We start from the raw sequence: 23286 nt of genomic DNA, 5'->3' as shown, positions 1-23286 counted from the left end.
AAATGTAATAATGATTGATTGTTATTTATATTATTTGATTTAGACCAAGAACAAGTCAAGGCATTTCGCAAGGGAAAAGCTTGGATAATTTAGATATTCCAAGAGACTAGAGTCGAGGTAGGTGATCGGTTATATATTTTCTATTTTATGTATGTATGTATCTCTACTGCTTTGGAGTATCATTTGTGCAATCCATGGTTGGAAAACATATGATGAATTGACATCATGTAGTTAATCTCATAAAATGAACTTGTGACGGTGACTTATGGTTTTCAAATGATCTTGTTCATTATGCTATTTGGCTCTGGTACCACACTAGTAGACTAACTATAGATGGCTCGAATACACTAACTATGGATGGCTTGGGTACCACGTTGATACACTAACTACAAATGGTTGGGGTACCACGTCGTCACACTAACAAAGTGGGTTTATGTTCCAGAGAGGACCAGATATGTGGTTGTGGTTCCAAAAAAAGGATCAGACATTTCCATTGCGAGCATGTTGGACATGTAATCATGCATTGATTGATTCACGCATTTTTTGTTTCATGACATGTGACGGGGAGTCTATGTGATTGCTAATTGTTGTTATATCATGCATTGTTCAATATTACGTATTGTAATGACTATTTATATTCGTATCTGGAAATTGAACGCGTGATCCTACCAGAACACTATGCCATATTGTATTTATGATTTTTCTTATTAAGTACATGACATCTTTCAGCGACTGATCCAAAACCTCAGTTAAATTAATTTCAAGTTAGTTTGATTCTCCCACCAGTTTATTTAGTATAAATATCACTCACAACATTCTGAATCGTAACATAAAAATAAAAAAAAATGTATTTATCACTTCAGTACGAAATTTGAGAGTGGTCATATACCAATATTGGTTGTGATGATTGTACTATACCAATATTTTTCAGACGCGTTATTCATGGCTTTATAGTTTTAATTGGAACAGTTGCATTAATTTTGACTTTTCATATTATAGTGGTGGCTGACTAGTTTTTTACTTGAAATTAAATCTAAAAAAGGAAAGGTAAATATATTGAGATTATTTTGGAAATTTAAATATCTTTCAATAGCCAAAAAATAAAAATAAAATAAGATAAAGACATATCTTAAAGATAATATAAGAGCATTCATGAATTTTGTGTTCACACATAAAAGTAGACAAGATATAATATTAAGATATACTTCTTCCGTTTCTTTTTACTCGTTAAATTTTGATGATTATAATGAGTTTATTATTTTATTTGAGTTTTAAACGTATTTATTTACTACATTTTTTGAAGACATTAACTTAATGAAGAAAAAAAATCAGTTTCTTGATTTGTCAAAAATGACAAATAAAAGAGCAAATCAAATTAAAATATATTTGACAAGTGACGGAGAGAGCATTAGAGATACATTTTATGAGGTGCGATCCTGACCCTGACTTTGTTAACGTGAGATATTTTGTATATATATCACTCTATCTTTTCGACACAATAATATTCATGACGACTCCTACAATCTCTCACAAGAAGGCAAAGTAATAAAACTTTGTTACAATAACAATAGTTATAATATTTTGTTGATTAATTATCATGAAAATTCACTACAAAAATATTTAAAATTATCTATATAAGTTTAGAATAATTTGTTGTTTAATAAGATTAACAACAAATTCTATTTTGAACTAATTCATATATGTTTTATATTTTGCACAAATTATGTGAAACTTTATTAATTCAAGTGAATAGTGTTGCCTCACCTTTTTTAGATAAGCTAAGAAAGGTGATTTCTTAGCTTAATTAAAATTCGAATTATTCATAATTTCGATAAAAAAAATATATCTGTTAGTAATTAATAAGAAAAAACAAGATTTTTGAAAATAAGTAAGGCAATGATTCTTTTATTCCACGTAATTTAACTTACATAATCAAGCTTTTTTTTTAAAGATAAAGCGGAAAATATATTTTTATTCACTAACTCAACTTAAATATAAAAGTTAAACCACATAGATTTTATATATTTTCTTGGCATTTACCTAATTTAATTTTAAATATCTTTTTATCTACCCTAGTTGATCATGAACAAATTTTATTTTCCCTAGTTCATGAACAAACTAAAATAACACATGTACCTTAAATATATATGAATTATCTTAATTCATGTATCAAAAAATACTTTTTTCTTTTCCCAACATAGGATTCATTTTTTTAAAATATTTTTTTAAGAAAATAGCGCAATAATATCGATCAGTATAGTTTTACAAAGTGAAATTTGAAAAAAATAAAATGTGCATAAATTAATGTTATTTATTTATAGTGTAGGGATGTTGATCTTGATAGATTTTGACTCAAATAAATTATTTTTTTCAAAACATGTTTGTGAAAAAAAATGTAAAAGTAAAATATATGATCGATAAAAGTATAGTCGATAAAACAGTAAACATAACCAAATTAAGTTTTAGAAAAATAATAAAAATATAAAATCGAAGGATGAGATAATAGCATCTCCGTGCTCGCTTATGTATGTCCTAATTGAGCCTAAAAATATTACAGCGTGAATTTCAATTAATCGAAATTTTAATACAAATAATATTAAATATCCAATGAGAAAAACTTTGATTCCAATTATTTCTTTTTCCTCCTCTTTGGGACAGATAAGGTAATCACTATATGTGAGATGACATTAATTTTTTTTTTGGACACTTTTATTAGTTTAAATTATAAATTAATTAAATAGCTAACACTTCTATACCGTAAAAAAATTATGTTAATTATTCTATTTTGATTAAAACGTCTTTTTAGGGTAATTGTTTGACAAAGAAAATTGTTTGTACTTTCATTTGAATAACTATTCAAATACTTTTTATTAAAAGTAAAAATGATAATTTTCTATTATACATAAGTCAAGTCGAACAAAATATAAATTAAAATCAAACTTAGAAATATTAAAATCATATATATACTAAATTAATTTGATATGATAATTAGTTAATTCTTTTAAAATCAAAAATAAAAAAATTTAAATATCATATCTTGTCCGTCGATAATTGAATTAATATACTTTAAATTATGTCACATAAAATAGTACGAATTAATTCTATTTACCAATTTTTTATGTCACATGATCCAAAGAATTTGAATTTATTCTTAGTGTTCTTGTAAATATTCAAAATTTGAAGTCACTTCAACTTTTAACCAAATTCTTTTAAAGTTAGCCAATAAAATTATAGATCTAGAATAATAATATGACAGGGAAGAAATATATAAATTTTATTTTTAGATGAAATAAATGGTTCACATTTAATTGTTTTGTCATACCAATTCATGCATTTTATTAGCATAAATTATCATACGACTTGCGATAGAATGAATAGATTCCTTTATATTTTTAACTAAATACTGCAGGTTCAAATTTGATATTCGGAAAAAAATCTTGGTAAGAAGACACTATCACTATATATCATAAAGCTTGTACTACATAAAATTAAATCAACTAAATTTCAAAATAAATATCGAATATTAAAATATATGAGGGGTTGTGAATGACAAAATTTTATTTAATCTTAAAAAGAATATTATTACATGTGTGTGAAGTTTCCATCCGAATATATAGGAGCTAGAGACATAAATAATACGCTACGTTTCAGTCTCAAATAAATATTTAAGATATATACGAAAACGATAAATATGTATCATTTGATAGATACATGAGAAGGTAAATATGCATCATTTATTAGATAGTAATAATAATAATAATAATATAATATATATATATATATATATGAATGAATGATCTTGGAGTGTAGTAGTGAAGTAATCCAGCTAGAGAATAGAATTTAGATATTCCTTTTGGTGTAAAGATTTATTTAGTTTTATGATACTAGGCAACCCTCTATATAAATATTCCGCGTTATTAAAGTTTGAAAAAAAATTACATTTTAAGAGTGTAACTGAGACAGCTTATTCTAATATAAGTATATTAGTTACGATTTTCACAATTTAAATCTGTGATTTATAGATCACATAGAGACAATTATACTATTATTCGAAACTCCAAATTACAATCCTAATAATTAAGAATTTAAAGTGAAAAAGAGTCATGAAAATAGGGTTGATGAGTAGACAAAAAGCATCAATGCTAGAACAAAATAAATAAATCAATAAATAAATAAATGGAAAATAATAATATTTAGAAAAATAATAATATTAGCATCTTTTATTGATAAGATATGTTGTTGTACTGATTTGTTAGGACAACCAGACATGTCGCTTTATTTGAGTCCAGAGTCGAAAATTTTAAATTTATGAATTTTAAATTGTAATTTTAAGTGTATATATATTCTTAATATAAATAAATGTTTTAGGCGGAACTTCATAGTTTCTATGGTAGGTCTCTCCTCCATATCTTTTGGGGTCTGAAAATTATCTCTATTTTAGTCGAATTTGTTGTTGCGATTCTAAATTTACGTGAGGACTTATTATCTTCCTAGACTATTAAATATCATATTTTAAACATATATATTTGTCCACGTGGATATAAAAAATAATGTAAAATTATAAATAGTAATGTGTTTACGAGGGCACATATATACCTTTAAAATACACTTGTAAATAGTTCAGGGGGTAAAAAAACACTATTGAATAGTTCAGAGGGGGTAATATGTCCTCGTGAAAATTTAGTACCGTAAAAGCAAATTTGATCAAAATTGAGATATTTTTCAAATTCTTATCCCAATTTAAATAAAAGCAAAATATTTTTTCTCCAAAAACTCTCATATTTTATTTTGACCTTTTATACGTAAAATTATATATATATATATATAAAAAAAAACTTCTTGAATTTATTTTTATGTAAAACTAATCACAAGAACAAAATTATTTGAAAGATAATAGTATAATTTCTTATTTTGATTCTTATGTCATTTGACAAAATAAATTTAATTTTTAATTAATTGAAACATGTATTTTTGGACTTTTTCTTTAAGTAGAAAGTATGTGATAATGATAAATTTGTGGATATAAATAAGCAAAGAATCAAAGTGCACATTTTAGTTAATTGTTGATTAAGTGTATATACACTTAATGGTATGTAATAATTGTGGGACCAAAAATGTCATTTACCCTTAAATAAATTGCGAATGGTTGGGAATCTTTTCATCGTTCATAACTCTTAAAAATTAAAAAATTTATTACAGATAAATTTTAAAATAGGTAAATAAATATTATTTTTTTTTGGTGAAGAAATTTATTTATTATTCACTACAAAAATTTATTCTTTTTTCTTATGAAAAAATAGCACAGACAAACAAATATTTGATTCTTTTAGCATCCAATTTAACCATATATATAAGTTGGGGATAAAAATTTTCAGGAATATGTCATTGAAATAAAGGAATATTATTATAACAAAGAAAAGATATATTTTGAGGAACCAACCCAACTTCATATCCTATAAGCATAGCTTTCTACTTTGACAAAAATATTAATTAATCAGCGATTGAATTGGTGTAACAGGTGATATTCGACGAAGGAGGTTAGAGATTGATTTCTTTTATCAATGTCATTTTAATCGAGTTTCTCACATCGAATTTATCTAGTGTGATTAATATTTTTTTTTATAGTTTGTAAACTTTCACGCACAAAAAAAAATTTACTCAGTGTACATCCGTAAATAACAACTATCATTTTGCCTTAGGTTTAAAAAAAAAAAAAAACCTAAATCATCACATGCATTATTTGCTAAAGGGTGATTAATTAAACATTTTTCATCAAAAATTATACATTGAACATATATCCTTGGTTTCGTTATTGTGGGCATAAAAAATAACATGAAAAATAAATTCCATTACTTTACATACAAATTCAAGAAAAAATTATTCAAGTTCTTACTTAGAATGGTGGTATTTGTGAGTTAGGTTTAAAAAGTAACGAGACGATCCGATTCTTATCTATCATTGGTATTAAAGGGAGAACCGTGAAAAGTCAACCCTAGTATGAAAGGATTGGGTTGGGCTAACCTATAGTCTATCGATTGTTATGCCAATAGCAGCACCGAACAGATAAGTCGAATCCTTCTCCATACAAATTTTTAATAAAGTTTTTAATCAGAACTTCAACAGACGAGAGGTGTAAGCACGCAATCTCGTACCGAATAAAACAACTTTCACTTTTCATAGCAATGATACCAGTCGAAGGTAAGTAAATTCTTTAGTTTAAGATGAGGAAAAATAATAATGCAAACAAGAATATTTCAGCTGGCAAAAAAGACATAATTAAAGCCAGAAAAAAACATTTAAGTAGACAAATATTAGCTAAAATAAACACACCTAAGCTTACTTCCTATTACCCTCCACCTTTTTCTATACAACAATAAAAAACCAGCCCCCTTCTCCTTTGTACCTAATCAAAATTATAGTACTTCAAAGAGCAAGAGCCAAAAAAAAAACAACTAGCTCGAACGATTAATCGCCATTCTACAGGAGCAATCATGAGAGGGGGACTAAAAGGCTTGGTACATCAAGAGTCTGGATACTTGTGGCGAAAAATGAGGATTAGCTTTGAGAAAAAACCACGAGGGTCGGCATAAGTGTACAATGTTAGTCATGGCAAGCATGGTTGATTGCTCGCTCTTAACACGTCCAGACAAAGATCACATAGTCTCTCGAGTGTTGAGCATTGTTAATTACAGGGTCTACTACCTGTTGCAGGTATGGACGCTGCTTGATGATACGAATGCACCATTGCTGTGTTGTTATCAATGGCCTTAGCAGATTCCTCTGCGCCTTTTGATGTTTGCTCCAAGAGGCGAACAAGTGAGATGAATATCTCCATCCTCGTCACGTCTCTATTTGCCTGTAATTGAACATCAAACTGTTGAAATGTTTTGGCTACTATAAGAAGGCATACACGTAGATAGCCCCTTAAACTTGACATGTTTTGTAAGATAAGACAGACAAAACTTAGTCAGCGACCATGTAGACAGTTGAACTTAGAAGTGTGTACCTCTACAGCGAATTTCGCCCATATTTTGTCGTTCCTCGTTTCCATAACCCCTTTTAAGATGGTCAAGCCCAATCCTCTTATTATGTCAGCTATTTCCAGAAATAGACCGCGTTCTTCACAAAGCATCTGCAGAAAACAAAACAATTCAGCTGAAATAAATGAATGAGACCACATAAGAGTCAAAACTTCGTAATTTATAGATGTCCTGACCTCCACGAGCATTTGACGAGGTTGATTCAGATCCTCAACTATAATCGGGCAGACCATAGACTGTGAACCAACTTCATATGCCCATGTCGCTCCTCCTTCAAAATTATCTTTCAAAAGCAACCCTCCTTCCTTGCTGATAATCTGCAAGTTGGCAACATGAGGGAAAAGGTCGTAAGTAATTCTCATACATTCAGGGCTTCTTGTATCACACTTGCTAAATCGTCATTTGAACATTTTGTGACACATTTCTATGTGTATCATCTGAACTTGAAACGAATTCTTGAAAATGGGATCATAACAAAGGTTAAATGGTTATAATCAAACCTTTGACTCTCCAGTCTGTTTTAATTTGTCCGCATGTTTTGTGACGCTCTGCAGGAAAAGCATGTGCTTGATCGTGCGTTCTAGTAGTGCATCAATGCTACACTGAAATCACAAAACCAAAATGGAAAAGGTATCTGTAAGAGAATATTCATTCAACGAGTCTACAAAACTAGAGAACGAAATGATAAATAGTTCAAAAGAGGTATCTCACCTTTGCCCCATTTGGAACAATTTCTCGCAGTTCTTTCACACGATCTTGGATCATTTGCCGATCTTTTGGCCTTGGTCTAGGATTCTCTCCTGGTTTAAGCCTTTTGCGACCGGTCTTGCTCGTCTCATCAGGCTTCTTAGAATATCCCGTAGAAACACTGCTAGTTGGCTTTGTATCATGACCTTGTTCCACCCATGAACTAATTTGAGACCCATAAATTGAACTACTCTGCGAATAAGCTCCTGTCTTTTCTTTCTCAGATCTAAATGACCTAGAAACTGTTGATCCTGGTTTTGCAAGGGTTTTGGGTTTCCCAAATACATTTCCTTGAATTTGACTCGAGAAACCAGCTCGGCCATAGGACGATGACACATTTGGAGCAGAGGAGTTACTCAAATTTGTCAATGTTGTCCTACAAGAAACATCATCATCCATATTCTGCTTGGCAGAAGGCTTGGACGATATAGAATCCAACAGACGCTCAAAACCAGCAGCGAAGAATGAACCACTATCTGACTTTCCTTGATTGACTATCGAAGAAGCCTGCTGACTAAGCACAGAAGTAGAGTTACTCTTAACCCGATCCCATGTGTTTGAGTCTGGTCCATTACTTTGATAACTGTTCCTGCTTCCATTGAAAAGCTTATTTTTAAAATCAGCACCCAGAACATCAAACAGGTCATCCCCCGAGTGACGTTGGACACAGGAATCTTCATACTTGTTATTTTCAAGTAATGCACTCTGCCCCACATATTCATGTTTTTCAACACAAACCTCTTGCACCGACTTGCTTGTACTGCATGGGTGCTCATTCTGTGTTAGCATAATTCCAAGTGCTTGAAACAAATCATTTTCGACTATTCCATTACTCTCATCCCACATAAATTGTGCATTCTGACCATCAGAAATATGACTAGTACTCGAATCATCCCCGACATTAAATTTTGACGTAGTTTGAAGCCCATTTCCAGTCGACTTTGTGCAAGAACTGATTATGTTTGACAGTCCATTGGCATCAGCAATTGAATTGGGGCATGGAATTGATCGGTGATGCCCATCCCTTCGTTTACATAGTTCATTTTCTCCGTTGGATGGAGAAATTGAATTTCCATGATAACTAGAGATCAGGACATCATTAGGTCTTGGATCAGATGCAGTGAAACCATTAAGCTGGGATACATTGCTTAAGCTGCTGCTATCTACAGTTAATGAGTCAGTAAAAGATTGCTGGTGAAAGGGAGGCCTCGGAATGTGTAAAGGAGCTTGTTGACTCATCCACAAGTTGGAGCTTGGAGAAATTACCTCCGCTTTAATCACGCTATTTATTAGCTGGCTATTAGGAGACAGGTGTGATTTCACCTCTGGAATAATTTTCTTGTGAAACCGACGATCATCATGAGATTCAACAAAACGCTGGGTCATATTGGAGGCTTGAAATGATGAATCGATAGACTGCATTATTCTATCCTGAACTTGTGCATCCAAAGAGGAAGAAGTTTGACGAATGAAACCATCATTCTGACTTGAGTTGCCCTGATAACTGCAGCTAGCAATAACCGGAGCAGAGTTCATTACGTTTGTGCTCACAGAAGAATCTACAAGAACTGAACTTCCCATATAAACTGGTGTGCCAGTATTCACCATCGGATCTTTCATTGCAGTTTCATCGGATAACAAGACACCAGGGACACATCCTAGTTGACTTATCAGTATCCTCACATCCTCCACAAAACTCATGTTCTCCATTATCTGAGGCAAAAAAAAAATCATTTTACTTGACGGATTTTATGATAGTAGTAATGAAAAAGAGAAATTCAATCACTCAATTAGCCTAAATATCAGTATTAACAAAAGTAAAAAATGCAAAAAAAAAACTGCAAGGTCCGTTGGGGCTATAAGCGCAAATAAATTGTGGGCTTTAATGAAAGAAATTGCAAAAGGAGAAAAACTACAAATAGTTATATTTAGTCCAAGACTAATAATTATAAGCATGAAGGACAAATATATGAACAGAGAATTTAAATATATCAATTGTTTAGTGTCTCCTCGTTGACAAGGAAAAGCATGTGTTAGAACCTTGATGACGAGACTTGAGGCGCACATCCAAGCGAGGCGAAAAGCTCAATACGTTTTTTAACCTCAATTCAAGGCTTAAGCACAACAGTGCTATAGATTCTACTCTATCTGGCCCCTAACATATCTTTTAAAGGCAACAATGATGAAAATACAATTTTTCTTTTCAAAAAAAGGAGAAAATGGAATACAAAAGTGAAATGGTTAGCTTGTATAAACACAAAAATATCACATACATGTTGCTGAATCTCGTCATACTAACCGATAATCATGTTAGAACTGTTTTACAAAAACCATATCCTTCCCCTAATCTTTTCAGCCATAATCCGTCCTTCCTTTTTTTTTTTTTGAATGCAACATTTGAAGATATCGCTCAAGTGCCATAGTATCTGAAGTCTATTTTTCACCACGTACGATTTAAAAATGGGGAAGAAAAATGGACTTACGTGCAAGCATGATCCAAATTGGAGTACACCATGAGGAAGAACAGGAACAACTGCAATTGTCTGCATGTATCAACAATATAAAGAATCAGTGACCAGCAAAACAAAAACACACATTAGTATAAATGTTATCTCAAACACATTGTACCTGGATGCCAGCAGAAAATTGTCCCGTGAGCTCTTTCAGGACCTAAAAGAACAACAGCATATGGATACACCAATGAGTATCAGGCGTTTCATCAGGACACAAATACCATAACATCTCCGCATTACAAAAAAAAATACAAGATTTAGGATTAACCTAGCTTAAGTTTATCTTTAGCTTTTTGAAAAGAGGCTCCCCACATCCCCAAAAAAATAAAAATAAAAATAATTGTATATATAGTTTGTCTTTAACCTTGACCAAATTTGGTTCAAATTTTAACCATACAACTGATTATCGCAGGGGGCAGCTATTCAAATATCTAAATGCAGTTGAGAAAGTATAAATCCTGTATACTAATGCATACTACATATTCTCTCATGAATATGATTTTACTTCTTTCCGGAGTTGAACATCATGTTTGGCCAAATATTTTGAAAAACACCAAAAAGTTGTTGTCTAAATGAGTGATCACTCACAGAAAATTCAAAACAAGTCCAATTTGTATAATATACTATTTTCACTTCGAAAACAACTATTTTTTTTCTCAAATTCCACAACGACAAACGGGCTCTTAACCTTAGCATGCTAAGAATTATATCAAAATGTACCTCTTGTGGATGAACTACTCTACTTAAACCCTCTGAATGAAACCACTGATGACTCCCAGTAACTGCTGCCCGTCCGACTAGTCTGAGAAGCAAAATTATTCATATCAACAACATGGTATAAACAGACAATCTTTTCAATACTTTTTATAAAAAAAATAAAAATCAATAAACTGAAAGTTCAGATAGTATACCCTTCTCCTACTATATTGATTTGACTTTCCATCATCATTTTGTTTACAAGCAATTGCACTCTCTCCCCTGCTTGATTCATAAGCTGAGGATTACGTACCTCCCCCGGACCCCAGCAAACGCCCCAATCATGGAACGGCAGTTCCGGATTCTCAACCATCGGAACTCCATGAATACCGGAGTATGTTGATGGTTCATAATAGGATTCTTCCCAAATTAAAAGCCTGCCAATCAGTATAGGTAAAAAATGTTTAAAAATAATTAGGAAAACTATAGTAAATACCAGCAGATAAGTCAAGATTCAGTGTCATTAATATTATAATAGAAAGTGGCAGTTCTATGTGTTCTTATAAACAAGATTATTGGAGAAGTACATATATAAAACAAAGAAGGAGAAGAGACAAGAAATTGGAGAACAACAACACATAGAATCAAACAAGAATGAGTAATTATTATATGTTTGTATACAGGAAAATGATAACAGTATAGAGGGTTTCATCAGATTAAAACAAATCACTTCCATTTATTTTTTCCTTTTCATTCATTCCAATAAGATTCTTCAAAACAAAATGGACTAGAACAAACCACAACATTCCAAAAGCAGAAAATGACAGTTTCCAGATAATATAAGGAAAACCAAAAACACAACAATATCTAGTAAATTTATAGCATGTCAAATCATATATATCATAATAAAAAACAACCAACATATAATCAGTATAACATCAGAAGTAGAGTTGGGAGAGGATAGAATGTACGTAGACCTTAATCAAAAAAAAAGAAGAAGTACAAGAAATAGCATATAGTAACAAAGTACTAAGATAGTAACTACAACAAATAATATGATAATCAAAAAAACAAGAATAGTACAGCTATCAGCATGGATGGATAACAAGACACCACATTGTTACCTACTAGCACAGTATAATGCTACACATTAAAGAAAGCTAGCAGTTTTGTTTGGTCAAAAACAAAGAAGTGAACACAATAGAATCAGTGAAACTCAGTTCACAGTGTTGCAGCAACAGCTGAAGTGCTGAACAACAAAAGGACCATCAGACTTTCAACACTTTTTCAGTTTATTACTTTCATTTGTCCTCCATTTTCTCAGCAAAGAGAAAGAATAGTTGTCAGCACAAAATCCAAAACAGAAACCAGTACAACAAGAAAAATGAAAAGATGAAAAAACAAATGCCATAGAATAAACAAAAAAAAATAGTAGTAAAATCATACCCTTTTCTCCATTTTGCCTCAAAAAAGAAATGAATTCATAAAACAGTAATTTTCTTTAATCAAATCATAAGCAAGATTATAGGATCAGTATTCTCTTTTATCAACTCTCATTTTCTTTTTGGTTTAGTAAAAAAGAACAAAAAAAAAAAGGTAAACCCGACAAGAAACAACAACTACATAATCCCACAAGTTGGATCTAGCAAAGGGTAGATTATACTAGACCTTACCACTAACCTCAAGTGCAACAAATCAAAATACAACAGTGGAGTAAATAAGTCAATTAACACAAAAGGCAGTACATGGTATCCAAGAAAAAGAAATTTCACATCAAAATAAACTCAATGTCTAAATCCACAAGCCAAGATTGGATTTTTCAACTTTCACCCACATGAAACAACTAAAACAAGAATTAACATGAAATCTGAAATCAACCAACAAGCCAAGATCACTTCTTTTTTTCACTTCATCAAACAAAACATTCACATAAAACCTCAAACTCAAGTCACAAGCCAATACTATTACATTTTTCTTGAATGAAAAAGAAACTCCATTCATTGAAAAAATAGGGAAATAAACTCACTTTGTGTTCTGGCAACCGATCTTCCAGTAAACAGCATAAGACCATTGGTTGACTCCACACAGAGTCTTTAAAACCTCTTTCAGCAAATACCCCATTTTTGCACAATTCTTTAGTTTCTTTCTCTTCCAACTTTTCTCAGCTAAAAAATTACAAATTAAAAAAACTAACTCCCCCTGCAAGACCCACGCCCTGCCTGTTTAGTTCTCAGTCCACCACTTCTTTTTCTCACAGGATCCAAATTTTCTACTGATTTTAGCCTGCAACCCATTCTATGGGTAGAAAAAAAGGTTGAAACTGAAAGAAGAAGAAGAAAAAAAAGAGCTTCTTTTTTTCCTCAGCCAAGTAAATGGAGTAGAAAACTACACTATACCACAAGCTTTAAGTTCACAGTTAACAACAAACACAATTTTCTCCATTTTTAACAAAAACCCAACAAATATACGAATCTTTAGTGACTAAAAAGAGTAAAGATCAAAACTTTATCAGTTTTCAGTGTGTTCTTGATCCTTGGGGTTGTTAAAAACAGAATCTTTTTGGTGTTCCAAAGTGTAATCACTGTGTGTATTGTGTGTTTTTTGGGAAGTGGGTAGTTGAGAGAAGAGGCTGCTGTTAGTGTTTTTGCTATCTGTGTGTGTTTTTTTTTTTTCAATCACCAGAAGAAGTAGTAGCAGCAGAAAGAGAAGAGGAAGGGGGTAAAAATAGGTGGTGGTGAGTGTGCTAACATGCGCTTGTATCTTGCTAAAATGCGCTAATGATTTAATTAGTGAGGGAATTTTAATTAGTTTAATTATTCTTAGAGTTGACAGAAATAGCCTTGGAAATAGTAGAGAATTACGTGTAATGTGCCACTGTCGGCTTTCTAATTCATTAGGCTCACTATGCATTGGGACTATGCCAAATAATCTTACTTCATATCTCTATTGAATTTCGATTAAATATAAATATTAATATAGAATGATTATTTATTATTTTAGTTTGTTTTAAATAAATTAATATAATCTTATATTTAATATTAAAATATTTATTTATTTTTAATGAAATAATTTATAGTTATACAATATTTAGTACTGATTTTAGATTATTAACATAAAAGGTCTTTTTTTATTTTTTAAATTTTATGGTTAGTTAAATTAATTGATACGAATTGAGACGGATGGAATATATGATTAATTTTTTGTACAATTTATTTATAGGCATCGTTTCTAATAAAATATTTATTTTATATTTTTATGCTTTTTATTTCAGGTTTAATATTAAAATCTAATTATATTTAAATTATGTATTATATGATCCATAATTTAGACGGTGTTCTCAATTTTTAAAAAATCATTTACAAAATTTCAAATCATAATTCCTTTTATATTAGAAGTAAAGTGTTCCTCATCAGAAATAATTTATATTTTAAATTTAAATTTAAAATATTTAATTAATCAACATATATATAATATATACACTATCATAATCTCTCATGATTTAGAAAAGATACCTCTAAGATAGGACACTACTTACTCTAATAATCAACTTTAATGAGATTTTTTTTGTTTAAATATTGGCCATGGCCCTTTTATTAAATTAAAAGGAACTTTAATGAGATTTTAGTTATGTGGTTTAAAATATTTTTTTTTGTTTAAATATTGGCCATGGCCCTTTTATTAAATTAAAAGGAACTTTAATGAGATTTTAGTTATGTGGTTTAAAATATTTTTTTTTGTTTAAATATTGGTCATGGCCCTTTTATTAAATTAAAAGGAACTTTAATGAGATTTAGTTATGTGGTTTAAAATATTTTTTTTAAGAATACATAAAGTAAGAATCCACATGAATATTTATTAAAGAATGAATATGCAAAATATTTATATCTTAAAGTAGATATAAGTGATACTAATTAAGTATAATTCAATTATTCATCTAATTTGGAAGTAAGAATCCACATGAATACTTATTTTCAAAAAAAATTATTTATTTGCTTTTTTTACTCAGATTTTATGTTTATGCATGTATTAAACTATATATTAATTGAAAAATCGATAAATCTTTAATAAAATAATTAAAATTTAACGAAATTTCAATTGAAAACCCCTCATCTAAGAGAAAAATTTTGACAAATTTAATTAATGATTTTCTGATGATAATAACTTTGAAAATTAAGTTTTTTTCATGTCTTATCCCAAAAAAAAAAAAGTCTAATTTTCACAGAATATATATTTTTTTATAAACATAAATCTAATGTTTTTCCCTAAACAAGAAAAGTAAAATGATGATTTCCTTTTAACTTTTTATTATATTTTAGCTTTTTGTTGGAAAAAAAAATATTATTTTGAAGTACATAATTATTTATTTATTGTATTATTTTATTTTGTGAAAAGAGGTGGATTATTTGTAAAGCAACCTACTTTTCAGTGGGGGGCAATTTATCTAGGGACCTCTTAAGTTTTGTACTTTGTCTCTTTTCTTTTTTTAGAGTATTAAATATAATATTTAATTTATATATTTTTTATTATTATTATTATTAATTAAAAAAATTAAAAAAAAGTCAGAAATTGTAGTCAGCAAATTGAGTTTTGCATATAGTGGGAATTGTTGTCAGGATGACGTATTCCATATTTACCCTCCACGTTAACTAAATTTACAATCTTACCACTGACAGTGATGCAAATTCTTGTCACTTTTTAATTTCTTTAATTAAATTAATTTAGGAGTAAAAATGAAATTAGAGATGAAAAAAAGTTTAAAAGGAAAAATGGACCATAATAAAAAAGAGAGGACTATTGAAAATATGTTTGAACTTAGTGCAACAATTGTATCTCCGAATTATTAATAGCTTAAAAAAAATATCTTTTTATTTGATTAAGTAAAGTTAAATACAGACTCGATCTGTCAAATGACATGGAAATGATTTCAAACTTTTATAGAAGCATGAGATTCTTAATAAAAAAATCGAGAAAAAGCATTGAAAACACCCTTAAACTTGAAGAGAATTTAGTTGTATATTTTGCTCATTTTGCAAGATCGTAGAATGTATTTAAGTCGATGTTTTTAAAGTTGTTGATAGTTCAATAAAAAACTAACAATTCACATCAAATTTAGGATTTTCGAAAAAAAAAGAAATTATTTTCATTTTTAAAGAAAGTATATCAAAATCTTCTATAAACTTAAAAAGATCGTTTAATTTATACATAAATTATGAAAAATTTTGCTGACTGAGTGCAATTATTAAAAGAAATGAAATTTTCCCTATTATTTAAAGAAAATATACTTCTGAGCTACAACTAATATTCCCTATAATTTTGATTCAACAAATTATTTTATTTGAAAATTTGAGACCAAAGAAAACAAAGGTCTAACTAATTTGAACCAATGTAAACATATTGGTCTAAATATGCACTTTTCTTTACAATTTTTTAATATTCAGGTCAACTTGAATATATTATATTTCGTAGTAATGATACATTTTTTTCTTGAATATTTGGTACTCACATAGAAATACAATTATCTCATATTCGTAATGCATAGGTCTCATTCGAGAGAAACGCTCTCTACAAAGAATTTTTTTCATATATGAGACTCGAAATGAAATCTTTAGTTAAAAAATGAACAGTCACATCTATTACACCACATCTTTTAATGATCGTAATGATATATTTATTATAATATAAAACTCAATAATTTAAATACTTATTCAAACTATTGATTAGGTAGGTTTGCAATCTATCAAATTGAATAATTATGGTATTGACTATAGTATAAGCATGCTTGTGCCACTATAATATTATTTTAAGATATAGGTAGGAAGATGTATTTTATCTACGTATTGTAAAATAATTATTATATGGGAAGATGTACTTTATACGTATATAAATTTTCTCAAGTTTACTTACAAATAGTAAAATTCTACATTTAATTATTTAATTACTAAGCAAATCATGGTTACCTAACAATGAAGAAAGATATAGAATTAATTGCCTAGCTACTTTGAAGTTATAATTATGTTTTTTTTTTAAGTGTGAGATACATTAGTAGGTCTATGCATCTGAGTTTTTATATTATTTACTTCAAGTTATTAAAAAAATTTGTAAGTTAATTAGCACATAATTATATTTCAACAAATGTCCTCTAAGAATATAGCTTAATAAGAGATTTTCGAATGAAAAAATTCGCTAAAAATATAATAGACATATATGGATAAATGTTATTTATAAATTGATTTTAATATGTGTATATATATGAATTTCAAAATAATTTGCCTCCGCAATAATTTTTATCGTAGTCTTCACTCTTTAACTAAGCACTGGATAAATCTCCAACCGTGTAACAACCTGCAAACCACATAGTTGATGTAAACTGCAATAGCAAAATTTTGTATGACAAATTCGATTAAAAAAATATTGAGAAAAATTTCTATCGAATAACCATCCTTTAGATTAGTTGAACCATTTCAAACGATTATATACAATAATTACAACTAGGTAGGACAATTTATTTGAGTCCATATATTGGCTAAAAATATTAAGATCCACTTATTATATTAATTTTTTATTGAATGATTAATTTGTAATTACATTATATTTTCCATAAACATTGACAAGTGCTTTTTCATTAGTGGTATAAAAAGTTTTCACTTACCCAAATAATTGGAGACAACTCATTATTTTTTTAAAAAAAATAAATTCTTGATACAAATTCCAAAAAAATGTCATAAATTTTAAAACTTTTTTTTTTTTTGGATAATTCAATTCCTTCTTGGGAGAGTCACATATTTGCTTTGAGCCCCTAAATGTCACCATATATCATACTCCTTTGGAATGTAATACCCAATGTCCTAAGTAGCAAGGCACTTTGTTTCTTTATTTTTCTAAACCTATCGTTACGAGTTCAGCTAAATTCAATAATTTTAATTTTAATTTTATACTTTTTTTATTAAATATACAGAAATTATTAATTTAAAATTCGATTAATAACATAAAAATATTAATATCTTAAATTTATGAATTTTAAATTTTGATTCCGTCTCTCGAGGTTTTGGAAAATTTGAATGTATATATGTATATGCACTTTATTCCATTGGTCATTTGTGGTCCAAATTTTTTTCACTGTGTCCTATTAGGGTATGATGAAATTATTTTTCTCCTTTTAAGACTGTTTTATTTTGCCTTTTTGGCCAACATTCTTGTATTTATTTATTATTTTGTGTACATTACCCTATAAAAATCTAGAATTTAGAGTGGGGAATTTGGACAGGTGGTACAACTGCTAGTTAAAAAAAATTCTCTAGTTTTATTTTATTTATTTTTTTAAAAATAAAATAGTTATATCTTTTCACTTTATGTTTTTTGGACTCTTTGTTTGTTCTTTTGCTAAAAAAAAATAATTATATATTTTTAATATCTAAAACACTAATTTTCTAATAGTAATTAGTTATATATATCGACAGTATATTGTTAGATCATACTTTTAAGTTATAGCAAGTAACATAGAGATGGGGCGGAGTTACAGAGATAGAATCTCATGTTCAGATTCGACTGTATGCAATAATTTTGTTTGAATAATTTATTTGTGTTAAAAAAACATTAAATATGTATATATATTAAATTTAAAATTTAAAATTTATAAAATTAAAATTTACTGTGTGATTGAATAATATAAAACATTATAGAATTAAGGCTGCTCTCTATGAGTTTCATTATTTTCTTGGTCCATTTCTAGAGTTATTTAATGTTTGTTTTAGACTTTTGGTGTCTGATATTTCAGTTATTGTCTCATTTAAATTTCACTAATTTAAAATATATATATATATATATATAATTTTTTTAGTTTATTTTTATTTATCAAGATTTAATTTTCATATCTATTAAGAAAATAATTATTGATATATATATTTTACAATCTATTCTTATTAAATAATGTCTTAAAAAATAATTTGGAAAATAAGTATCTAATGCTGATGTCAGAAGATGAAAGAAATTATTATTGTTTCTTGATGTATCAAAATGATAAATAAAAGTAAACAGAGATAACGTACTTTTAATTATTATTTTTTTTATATATAATATATATATCCATTTATAAACAAAAGGACCTTTTTAGGGTTTTGTGAGCCTATTAATGCTTCTATTCTATCATATAATACCCCTATAATCTATATCCTTAAATAATTATAAACTATTACATCTAATTGAGTAACTCCATTTTTTTTCACATGGTTTGAGGATTAGCTAGTCTAACTTGGTTTATCCTAAAACATTACTCTAAACCATTGATTAAAAGATAATATAATCTTTTTTTAGAGAGTGGACCCTACTTGATTAATGGACAGGATTCTTTATGATCACACCCTCAAATGACAGTCTCGGATTGTAGTAGGATGGATAGAATTTTTTTATTTTTTTTTAACTTGAAGAGTCGGTTCAAATTTAGAAATAGAAAAAATAATAATTAGGAATGTTTTCTCTTAAGCATAACGTAATGCGAAATCGAAATAGTATGGCTCTAAATTAGGTATAAAATATCAAGTAAAAAGTTGAAAAAATATCTTCGATTGACCACTAAAGCTGTGGTGGAATAAATGAAATCTCATCAACCTTAATCAGATATCTCGATTTGAGATGTAGGAGTATTTCCTCCGTTGGTTTGACCTTAACGACATAAATCTTGACTAAATAAATACCTCAAATGAATATCAAACATCGAACGAATTTTTTTAAAAAAAATACCTTTGAGTGGGTATTGGAGGTTTGGGGTGGGGGGGGGGGGGGGTGAGGGCATGAAAAGATGGAACAATAGTTGGAAGCACATGAGTAGTGTTAACTTTTTAATATTTGTTACTATTGTACTTTATTTATTTAATTAATTTTATAATATATATACAACAAGACATTATAATTATTTTTTAATTTTATTTTTGGGAAATGGGTAAAAGATTCCTATATAAAAGTATGTACACTTATCAAATATGAATGTGTCCATATTGATGTTTTCAACTATTTTTTTTTTAATTATGTAATAATTTATTTATCTTATGTTTTTTTTAATTAACCTATTTTATTTTATGTACAATCTATATTTTAACAGGTTTTATTCTATAGAATTGTTGACTGATTTTTCTGACAACATAATTTTTTTTTTGTGTCTCAAAATAATCTGTGTCATATTCTTTTTTTAGTTGAATTGTTGACTGAATTTGTTGACCATGTTATATTTTTGTGCTTTAAATAACTTGTAAAATCTTATTTTTAATTCTTTTATACAAACATTTTATTTGGCTGCAATTTGTAAATAATTTAATTTAAACACATTTGAATTTCAGTAATTAGCTCTATATAATAAGTCGGGGAACCATAATAATAATAATTATTAGTATGCCTCAATTCCAAATAAATTAAGGTCGATTATATAAATTTTCACTTATCGCGTTATTCTAGTCATCTATAATCACCTGAAATAAACAATACAATAATAATAATAATAATAATTATAGTAATAATATATACAATATAATTTCATAAGTGAAATCTGAAATGAAAGTAATTAAGATCATAATTATCTCTTAATTTTATCTATTAAGACATTTAATCATTTTGTAGATAGTTGCCTAATTATAACCTTAGAGTTGACATAATAACGTTACAAAAACTTAGCAATATTCACAATCATCTTCCTAAAATGTAAATTACATTTTTTTTAATAATATGATAATAAAATATGTTGAGAAGTTTTAAAACAAAAATAAAAGTATTTTCGTTTAAGAGAAGGAATATTTTATGAAATTCCATATTATAACGCTAAATTGTCATAAAGTGATAGTGATTTTTATACTTATTTTATTTTAATATGATATTTTATAATCGTTTCTAACTTTGCTGATTTTATCATTAAAATTCAAATTCGAGATCACAAATGAAGTTGAAAATACACTAATCCAAATCCACTTTGATTTAGAGATCTAAAGGCATAACTTCTAATTAAACCTTAGCTCAGTAATAATTTTCAGATATATATTTTTATTTTATTTTAAATTAGAAGTAATTGAGAGATCTAAATCTCAAAGGAACTAATGATTATTCCCAAAAATTAACAAAAACATTGGTTAATATTGACCTTTGTGGAAAGGTATTTCAACTACTCCATAAAGCTATAAAACTTATTTTTTTTGTTGTAATAATTTGAATGTACAAATATAGTAGGGAAAAAAACATTTTTTTTCTTTTTGGATTTTGTTACAAACTTATAACATCAGATAAAGATGAGCCGATAAATATAAAAGTGATTTATTTTTTTTATTTGTTAAAGTTTTGGTGGATAACGTTATTTTATAATTATACTGATAAAAATAGATAGCAAACGTTTGATAGTATAGTTATATTACACATAAACTAATGATGATGTCATCGAAATTTATACATAAAAAAGATCGATCGATCAAATTCTTAAAGACCAATATTCAAGTTCGAAATGTAATAAAAAAAATTAAAGACCAAGATTCAAGTTCAACTTTACTATCATATCAGCAGAAAAAGATTAATAAAATTATATAATATCTTGAAGAGTAGTGCTCAAATATCGCGATAAGATATATTAGGTAATTTCTTTTTAGATATTTATATCTTAATGATTAAATTATTCGATAAATATATTCGTACAAAACAAATACATAATAAATATTTTGATTAAAAAAATACGCTTAAGCTAATTCAAATACCATAAATATATTAAAAAGAAAAGAGCAAACCAAATTATTACTATATTTGGATACCACTAATTAATAGTCACAAACATTATTTTAAAATAATATTAGTTAATCCAAAAATCCTCTAATTCAACCCCCCCCCCCCCACATAAAAAATATATATATAATTAGTGGTTATATTAAAAGATTATGACGGAAAGTCGAAAAAAAAAGTAAAAGAATCAAAGATTACAGTGTATATTTATGAGTAGACAAAAAAAGCTTGAGAATCTTGACTATTGTGAAATCAAATATTCCTAATTTATTTTATCTTATAATAAAATCCCTTTTTAGATTTTTTTTCCAATCTTAAATCTTATTTAATTTTGTATTGTTCAAATTTAGGATAATATCAACTTATACAAATTGATTTCACACCACAAAAACTATATATCATATCATAGGCCTTTCACACCACTAAAGTTTCTAAAAGTTATAACGATTTCACTTGAATAGATTTTAATGGTATAAATCTTAGATTAATCCGTCCATCATTTCGATAGAGCGTATGTGTTTTTAATGATTTGCTTATATTACTGTAAGATATAATGAGAATTCTTCACCTTTAATCGAAGGTGTCGAGTTTGAATTTTTAAAATAAAGAAGTTTCAGATAGGAAGAAGTATTCCGTCTTAAATGAGCTGTAAGCGGGGCGAATTAAAATTAGTAGCGATAAGTATTTCACTCTCTTAAGCATGATAGATTATATATAGACTGTAGTCGTCGTCGTCGATGTATACCAGTGTATATTACAAGTATATAATCAGTATATATATATACAGTGAGTTTTCTGTCTATTTTTATTTTGTTTTACAAAATATGAAACTTACATAAATATACTATGATAAAAAAAATGTTTACCTTTTATAACAATAGTATTTTATTTTTCACTTGACCACTTTTAATTCATTTATAATACAAGTTTAATACATATTACAAAGATAAATTTATTATTCAAATATAATACAAGTTTTAATGATGGATAATACATTTATCACACATTTTTAATACACTTATAATACAATGTAACAATTTTTTACCAAATAAATATAATATATTTCAAAAACATTTACAATTCAAATATATTGTATACATAATTTACTTTTAATACATATTACAGATTTATCACAATATTGTTATAAATAATAATAAATAAAAAGTATCGCTAAAATCAGTAATTATTTTTAAAAATATATTAATTTATGTAATTTTCCATAATTATTATTGTTAGTTTCAGTTGTGGCTTTGGTGGGTTTATGTGTACTGTAAAAAATGCAAGTAAATGCACTATTATTAGTTTATATTCATGCTAAAAAATTACTTTCAACTTCATTGTCCTATAAGAAAATAAATCTTTTTCTTTTTATTCTAACCTTTTCCATTTCTACGATGAGAAAATCAAATTGGAGCTCGATTAATTCCGATTCTTATATTGTAAATCCTATTTTTGGGGCTGGCGTGCTCTCGAAATTTTTTTTTTTTTAATTTTCAAGGCTCGAACACGAAATCTCTGATTAAGAATAAAAAAATCTCAACTGTCCT

At 27.9% G+C, this 23286-nt stretch overlaps 1 protein-coding gene across 1 annotated transcript; it reads right to left on the bottom strand.

Moving 5' to 3' along the window:
- Window positions 1-6195: 6195 nt before the first annotated feature.
- Window positions 6196-13746, bottom strand: LOC101248073 (transcription factor LHW-like). Its single transcript, XM_004251053.5, has 10 exons — window positions 13023-13746; window positions 11212-11433; window positions 11021-11102; window positions 10416-10457; window positions 10271-10330; window positions 7752-9500; window positions 7541-7642; window positions 7217-7357; window positions 7007-7132; window positions 6196-6856 (listed from the first exon to the last, which is right to left on the bottom strand). The coding sequence occupies exons 1-10, from the start codon at window positions 13115-13117 to the stop codon at window positions 6683-6685; spliced, it is 2793 nt and encodes a 930-aa protein (XP_004251101.2). The 5' UTR covers window positions 13118-13746; the 3' UTR covers window positions 6196-6682.
- Between the last annotated feature and the right edge of the window lie 9540 nt (window positions 13747-23286).

The sequence above is a fragment of the Solanum lycopersicum genome, chromosome 11, assembly GCF_036512215.1.
Source record: "Solanum lycopersicum chromosome 11, SLM_r2.1".
Classification (NCBI taxonomy): Eukaryota; Viridiplantae; Streptophyta; class Magnoliopsida; order Solanales; family Solanaceae; genus Solanum; species Solanum lycopersicum.
The sequence above is the reverse complement of the archived record's forward strand: the minus strand, read 5'-3'. Positions and strand labels throughout refer to the sequence as shown.

What these genes read in the sequence shown, in the direction of transcription:
- LOC101248073 (XM_004251053.5), bottom strand. Translation starts at nt 13,117, where the DNA reads ATGGGGTATTTGCTGAAAGAGGTTTTAAAGACTCTGTGTGGAGTCAAC. An exon ending in GAGTAGTTCATCCACAAGAG is followed by an intron (nt 10,458 to 11,020) that starts GTACATTTTGAT and finishes TTGTTCTTTTAG; the next exon opens with GTCCTGAAAGAGCTCACGGG. An exon ending in GGGCGAAATTCGCTGTAGAG is followed by an intron (nt 6,857 to 7,006) that starts GTACACACTTCT and finishes GTTCAATTACAG; the next exon opens with GCAAATAGAGACGTGACGAG.